The 7,863-nt window shown below is 54.6% G+C and overlaps 1 protein-coding gene across 1 annotated transcript in view; it reads right to left on the bottom strand.

Annotated features, from left to right (window-relative positions):
* Window positions 1-7,863, bottom strand: part of PRR12 (proline rich 12) — a 26,243-nt gene that overhangs the window by 12,567 nt on the left and 5,813 nt on the right. The window contains 3 exon segments of the mRNA XM_007463369.1: window positions 3,854-4,257; window positions 6,163-6,829; window positions 7,322-7,863. The exon segment at window positions 7,322-7,863 is cut by the window's right edge and continues 10 nt beyond it. Of these exon segments, the coding sequence (XP_007463431.1) occupies window positions 3,854-4,257; window positions 6,163-6,829; window positions 7,322-7,863 (1,613 nt within the window).

Genomic DNA, 7,863 nt, shown 5'->3' with positions numbered 1-7,863 from the left:
GTCTCTTCAATAAATTGTGCTGCGAAAACTGTACAGGTACATGTAAAAAAATGAAATTAGAACATTCTAAGCCCGCATAAACAAAAAAAAAAAAAAAAAAAAAAAAAGTGTGGATGCAAGAACATTTAAAATGCTGTACATGGCTCGTATGATATTTCTATCGGGCTGCCATTGTTCTAGAACAAACTATGACCCATGGCCCATTTTTATAGAACTATGAGCTAAGAATGGTTTCTACATTTCTAAAGGAGTGTGAAAAAGAAAAACAAAACAAAAAACAAAAACCCAAGAATACATGATAGAGACCGTACATAGCTTGCAAAGCCTAAAATATTTACCATCTGGGCCTTTACAAAAAAAAAAGTTTGCCAAACTCTGCACTAGAGATCTGCCCAAGATCACTGAATAATAGAAACAAAGTTTATAGAGCACTTTCTGCATGCCACCCACAGTCAGAGTACTGGACAAGCCGTAAAGCCTGAGTGCTCACGTTGTACGAAGAGGGTACTAACAGCATCAGCCCCCAGTTTACAGATGAGGAAACTGAGGCTCAGGAAGGGTCAACACTAGTCCAGCTCGGAAGTGGCAGAGATTCAAGCCAATGAGATTAACGCCAAAGCTGGGCCCATAACAACCATGCTGCCAACCTGCCCTGACTCCTGACACACGAATGAGTCTTCATCTGCCTGAGTGGCTCAATCCTGGGGCTGTGAGTCCCCCATCAGAACACATACTCGTGTTGTATTTTAAGCATCTGAGTCCTTGCCTGGCCCCCTCCCCTGCCCCATGCCAGCTGGGAGGTGGTATCAGATGGCCCTGGCTCTAATCCCGGCTTGGCACCCATCAGCCAAATGATTCCCTCTCCCTGAACGTGAACTTCCTCATCTGTAAACTGGGGACGGTCAGGGTCCCCACCCCAGAACCCTGTTCATTTGGCCCAGTGCTGGGTGCCCAGCAGCGCTATCGATGTTTGGTGGAATATACACAGAGAGTGGCTGACTCTGGTGCTGAGAGCGTGGGCTCCCAGGGCCAGTAGAACTGGGTGTGGGTCCCAAGCTGTGAAAGCCTGGAAAGCCTACTTTAATCCTCTGAGCCTCAGTTCCCTTCTCTGTAAAAGGGGGACAGTAATCCCTATAAAGAAAGGAGATTACAAAGATAAAACTTACAGGTGGTGGCGAAGGTTTGCACAACAAAGTGAATATACTTAATGCCACTGAACTGTACACTTAAAAATAGTTAAAATGATAAAATTCGTGACATGTATCGGTTACCATGATTAAACTAAATTCGGAATATGATGTGCCCCAAATCCTATCACCTGAGAGCCGGTAGCCGTTCCTGTCACTGCTGTTTGTTTGACACCTCCCTCGCCTGTCCCAGACTGATGGCCAAAGAGCATCAGAAGTCTTGAAGTTAAAATGAAATAACGTACACAGGGCGCTAGTAGAGTGAGTACAACCATGAGGGAGAAGGGAGGATTAGCCAGGGAGGGATACTGAGACTCAAGGCATTGGGATTGTTCTGGTAGCTGGCTGAGGAGTGGAGAAGTAAGCCTTCACTCTACCATTCTGCTTTGACAACTTACATATCTCTTGTGAATGTTCTCTTCTATCATATATCATACTGCGAAGATGACAAAGTAACAACGAAAAGATACAGTCTGGGATTGGTGAGCTGGGGCGGACAGCACAGAATGTGACAGGGTGGAAAGCAAGCAGAACCAACCAGGAGGTGATAATGGCGAAAGCTCAGTGATGGATACACGAAAGCTGAGTGATGGATACACACAGCCCCGTTACTGTATTTGCTCTACTTTTCCCACAATAAAATAGATTGAAGGGACTTCCCAGGTGGTCCAGTGGTTAAGACTCCATGTTCCCAACACAGGGGGCCCAGGTTCGATCCCTGATCAGGGAACTAGATCCCGCATGCCGCAACTAAGAGCTCACATGCCGCAACTAAAAAAAAGATGCCGCATGCCACAACGAAGATCCTGCGTGCCGCAACTAAGACCTGGCACAGCCAAATAATAAATAAATAAAATATTTTTTTAAAAATAGATTGAAGAGAACATAGGAAAAAGCACACTAAGTTCCTCTCCCAAAACACACTTAACAATGAAGTATAATAGGGAATTTCCTGGCGGTCCAGTGGTTAGGACTTGGCACTCTCGCCGCCATGGTCCTGGGTTCAGTTCCTGATTGGAGAACTAAGATCCCACGAGCTGCGAGCTACGGCCAAAATAAAAGTATAATAATATGCACTATCCTTATAATGAATTCACCCCACAAGTTTTTCATCTGTAACTTAGAAGAAACAACACCCAAGATGAAATTAAACACATTAGGGCTTCCCTGGTGGCACAGTGGTTAAGAATCTGCCTGCCAATGCAGGGGACATGGGTTCGAGCCCTGGTCCAGGAAGATCCCACATGCCGCAGAGCAACTAAGCCTGTGCGCCACAACTGTTGAGCCTGTGCTCTAGAGCCTGTGCTCCGCAACAAGAGAAGCCACCGCAATGAGAAGCCCGCGCACCGCAATGAAGAGCAGCCCCCGCTCGCCACAACTAGAGGAAGCCTGCGCGCAGCAATGAAGACCCAACGCAGCCAAAAATAAATAAAATAAAATAAATTTTAAAATAGTCCACATCAAAAAAGAAAAAAAGTCTTTAAAAAAAAAGAAATTAAACGTGTTAACATACATCCAAGACCAAACATGGTTCCTGCCCCCTAGTTGCTACCCAGTCAGTGACAGTAACTAACACGAAGAATGGCCTTAGCCCTTGGCGTCACCATCAAGGTGATAATGGCTTGCTGACCTACCGAGTACTTGCTCTACCTCATGCCCTGTGAGAAACACTACACGGGCATCTGATGTCACCTACCCTTGTCAAGCACTTATATCAATCCTCTGATCCAACTACCTGTCCAATGAACAAAGTACAGCAAAGGTCAGTACACTTTTTCCGTAACAGGACAGACAAGAAATGTTTTTGGCTTTGTGGATCGGCTAAGCTCTGTTGCAACTACCCCACTCTGCTAGTGGACGGGGAAAGCAGCCATAGCTGATGTGTAAATGAGTGGGTGGGGCTATGTGCCAATAAAACTATATTTATAAGAACAGGCAGGGGGCTGGAGTGGGGGGGTAGGGGGGGCATAGTGTGCCCACCCCTGTGTAGAATAACTGGAAGTAGTAAATGCGCTGGTGCACATAAAGTGTTTGTTTTTTTTCGGCCACACCGCATGGCACGAAGGATCTTAGTTCCCTGACCAGGGATCGAACCCGTGTCCCCTGCAGTGCAAGCGTGGATTCTTAACCACTGGATCGCTAGGGAAGTCCCAACATAAAGTGTTTAAGATGTGCCCTGACACACAAGCATTCCCAAACCACTGGCTACTACATCTGCACGTTGTATGTCTGCTTTTTCATAGGTATGTCATGTCAATACCTCAGCTTTCCACCTACAGGCCGCAAGTTGCCTTTAAAGCACCCCTTGGCTTGTGTTAGAAGTTCCCTAAGATCAGGCCCTCCTCATCGGCTTTGTCCTTTAGTATAACCCTAGCACCCACAGCGAAAATACCTGCAATAAATGCTAACAATGGGTTTACCTTATTTATCGGTGACACACACACACACCCAAATAACATCTCAGAAGCGTGCAAGTCCTCTGCGGGGGTCCAGCTGGCCTCCTCTATCAGCCCCATGACTGTCAACTCAGGAGGATCAGATGCCCTGCCTCAGCCATCACTGTACCTGCAGCCCCCAGCACCGGGCCTGTCATCCAACAGGCGCTCGATAAACGCTCCAGTGACCAAAGCATTGGGCCCAGTTGTCCGACACGACAGGAGACTCACCTTGAGGGAAGGGATGTCCTCGGCGCGGATGACGAACTCGTCGCGCTCCCGGAAGATGCCCTCCCCGCCGCTCTCGCCAGCCTCCTCGTCCGTTTCCCCGCACACGGCCGCGGTCTCCTGCTTCTTGGCCAGGTGTAGGGGCCGGGCGTCCGGCGGCTCGGGGTCGTCGGGGGACGGGGCGGCAGGCTCCTCCGGAAGCGGGGCAGGGGCGGCGGTGGGCAGGGGCGGTGGGGCAGGCGGCGAGGGCAGGGCGGGTGGGACTGGCACGGGCGGTGGGGGCGGCGAGCTGGGCGTGGGAGCCACCAGAGGGGGTGGCGAGGGCAGGGCCGGCGGTGGGGGCGGCGGCTGGGGCGTCGGGGCAGGGGGCGGCGAGGGCGGGGGCTTCTCCTCCAGCAGCGGGGGCTCTGGGGGCGAGACGGGCATCAGGGCTGGAGCCGCGCTCAACCCCGACCCCCCAGACCTGTTTATCTGCTTCCAGTGAAAGGTCTCCCAGCCTATTCTGGGGGGGTCTCAACACAGCCCTCTTCCCGCCCCACACCCCAACATCCCTCCTGACCAAACTGAGCTCTTCATCTAGCATCCATTTCTGCCCCCAATCCCCCTCCATCTCCAATTTTTATTCCTCTTCTGCTGACCTTCCTCCTGCAAAGCTCCTGTCTGACCCCCTCCCTGACCTTCAATACCCACCCCTGTCCTCAGACACCTACCAGAAGGCCAGGACCCTTTAACTTCTGTCTCCAAGGTCCCGATAAACTTTCCTACCCAAACATGCCGCTCTGGTCCTCCCCATCTTTCCCACGCCTCCAAAGACCCTCTTTGTGTCTTAGTGCAGCTCTGGATCCCAGTACCATTGCTCAGTATCCCCACCACAATGGCCAGGAGGCCTCTGTGGTCCCATCAACAACCCCCTCTGCCCTCCAGTCTAGTGCCTACAAAGCTCCTGGCCCTGCCCTACCTCCTAGTCCCCAAATACCATTCACCATCCCAGCACCTCTTCTCTTGTCCCTGAATGTCCCTCCCTGTGCCAACAGCCCCTCTGCCCCTTATTGCCACTCAGCTCCCCAGTTGCCACTGTGCCACACCTGACTCCCTCCCTGAGACCCCTTCCCAGCCCCAGTGGCTACTCTGAGCCCCTGAAACTGTCTCCCAACCACAATGTCCATTTTAGTCCTGAAATGCCTCTTGGTTGCTTTGGAGCCCCAGTCTGACGCTTACCTCCCATTCCTCAAAGTTCCTCCCAATTCCTCAACCACTCCTTCTGTGCTTCCAACTCCTCTTTTCCCGCTCAGAGGTCTCAAACGCCTCCACCCAAGCTCTCCCCTTCCTTTCCTCAGCCTGCTCTCCACTCTCGGGATCGGCAACACCCTCTCCTTCCTGCTATGCTAACTCCCCCTGAGATTTTGTAACATTCCTCCTCTAACGCCTTGAGATCTTCTGACTCCCCAGACTGCTTCTGCTCCATCCCTGGGTCCTTCCAAGCTATGAGCCTTCCTGGCCCTTCCAAGGCTCCCTCGCCCCCCACGCTCTCTCCCGTTACGGCAGATCCAGGCACTCTGCTTAGCACCCTCCACTGTTTCTCATCTCTTCCCTGGTGGTTCCCTTCGGCCTCTCACTGTCTCACTCCCCATTGCCCATCTTTCTACCACCTTCCCGAAGACTTCATTCCTTAAGACTCCTGTGAGCTCCCAAGCCTCCTCATTAACTGCTCCAAATGCCTTCCTCCAAATGCCACCTCTTTCTTCCCCCAATGCCTCTGTTCCCCCCCCCCATCAAAGCCCCTCAAATTTTGTTCAACCCTCCTCTCAGGACAGAACACCATCCAGACCTGACTGTACCCCCAGCCTTTCCCGATGGCCGCCCACAAGATCTGACCAGTCATTGTTGATACGTTTCTCTTTAAACAACCCTCCCAAGTCTCTCTCTGGCCCCCAGACCCTCTTCTGTCCTTTATTACACATCCCTAACTCCTAGAGCCCTTCTCAGGTCCCATGTCCCCCATCAGTTTTAAAAGCTCTCTCCATCCCTGTCACCCACCTGTCCCCATCACTTATAGCCTGCCCTGTCCCCCAGTGTTCTCCACTGCCCACCTTTGGGCCCCTGCCAGTCCGCTTAGCACCTGTGGGCGGACTAGAAAAAGACGCCCCTTTCTCAAAAGGCTTGCCCTCAAGTAAGAGGTTACCCTCAATAAACAGGCAAATCTCTATCAATCATCTGCACTGTGAACAGTGCCTGATCTACACAACCAGACCTGGTGACCTGAATGTTGGGAACCCCCTGCCCCACCCCCAGGCCATCTTCCCAGAGCTCACCAGGAGTGCCACTGCTGCTGGCACTGGGGAGCCCCGGGAGAGGGGGTGGCCCGGGGACTGCAGCCTCAGTAGCCAGGGGGGGCCCGTCCGCAGTGGAGGTGTCCTTAGGCCCGGCCAGTGGCGGGTCATCGAGGGCAGAGATGGCCGAGGAGATGCTCTCCTGCAGGTCCCGGTTCTTGGCGACGGAGTCTTCCTCGTCCGACGAGAAGGAGGGCAGGGTCTCGAGGTTCCGTTTCAGCTCCTCATCCAGCCGCTTGCAGGGCGAAGGGCAGCCAAGCCCCAACCCCTCGCTCTCGGCGGCCTCCAGCGCACCCCCCAGCCCGAAAGCGCCGGCGGGTGGGGGCTGTGGCACGGCAGGCGCGGCGGGGGGCTGGGGAGGCAGGCCCCGGGCCGGCGCGGAGGGCGGCACGCTCTTGGGGGGGCTGAGCGGGGGTGTCAGGCCAGCCTGGTAGAGCGGTGGGTGGCGCTTGCCTGACTTGAGAAAGTCCAGGAACGAGGCCATGAAGCCGGACTTCATCTCGGGCTGCTTCTCCTCCACCTCCTTGATCTTGGCCTCGATCTTCTCCCGAGTGAGGCTGGAGTCCAGGCTGTTGTGGTCAACTCCTGACATGGCATCGCCCGATGACGCTCCCAGACCCTCGCCGGCCTTGGGCACAGACAGCTTGATCTAGATGTGGGGGCAGCGGGGAGTCAGGGCCCGCAAGCCCAGGGCCCCAAGCCCCCTCCTCCCTCAGACCCAGGGGTCTGGGGCCCCAGCCCTCTCCCCAGTTAAGACCCTAAAGTTCAAATTCTCAGAGTGTCAGCCTGTAGAATCCTAGAATTCATGCCTGCGGACCCCTCTGCTCAGATTCCAGAATGACAGGCCTGGGGTCCCTCCCTCGTTACTCACGGCCCCTCCTCCCACAAGACCCAGGAATCCAGGACCCCTGATCAATAGTCCTGCACGATCTAGAACCTAAGAATACAAGCGCTAACCCCCGCCTCCCTGTAGACACAAGAGTTTCAATTCTCAGACCTCTGCAACAGTGGCACCCTGAAATTCCAGCCCTCAGATTCATTTCCTCGTGGGTGTTAGGAAAATAAACCACATCCCCTACCAGGCCCAAGAACCTCAAATGTGGTCCCAACCCTCAAGCGTCAGGGTTTCACTCCCCCTCACCTTCAGTGGTTTCAGGGGCTCCAGCCGAGGGCCCCCGGCCTCCTCGGCCTTCCTGCCTCGACCCCGGCCCCGGCCCCGGGGTTTCTTGGCCCCATCAGTAGGTGTGGAAGCCAAGGCTGGCCCAGCGGTGGTGGGGACCTCCAGTGGGCGAATCCGGGGTCTCCCCCGGGGCCGGGGCGGCCCATCACGCTTGGCCTTGGTGGGCTTGCGGCCACGGCGCCGGGGGCCATCGGGGCCAGGGTTGGGTGGACAGAAGTCAATGTCGCCCAGCGGTGAGAGAGCCGGACGGGAGCGGCAGCTGGACACCAGGTCAGGCAGGCGCCGGGGGTTGAGGCGGATGTCAGCAGGCACATCGGCCTTGTCCTCGTCAGCCTCGAACTCGTACTCCTGGGCGTACAGCTTCTTGGGCGTCTGGAAAGGCGGGTCACGGCGCCGCAGCAGGTGGAAGGAGGACGTCTTAAGCAGCTTCTTTGGCTTGGTAGAGCAGAAGATGGGCGAGGTCAGGCCTCCCTTGGGCTCCGAGGCAGGGGGTGGCGGCGGTG

The sequence above is a fragment of the Lipotes vexillifer genome, unplaced genomic scaffold (genome assembly GCF_000442215.2).
Source record: "Lipotes vexillifer unplaced genomic scaffold, Lipotes_vexillifer_v1.1 scaffold802, whole genome shotgun sequence".
Classification (NCBI taxonomy): Eukaryota; Metazoa; Chordata; class Mammalia; order Artiodactyla; family Lipotidae; genus Lipotes; species Lipotes vexillifer.
This window is presented reverse-complemented; position numbering and strand designations above follow the sequence as displayed.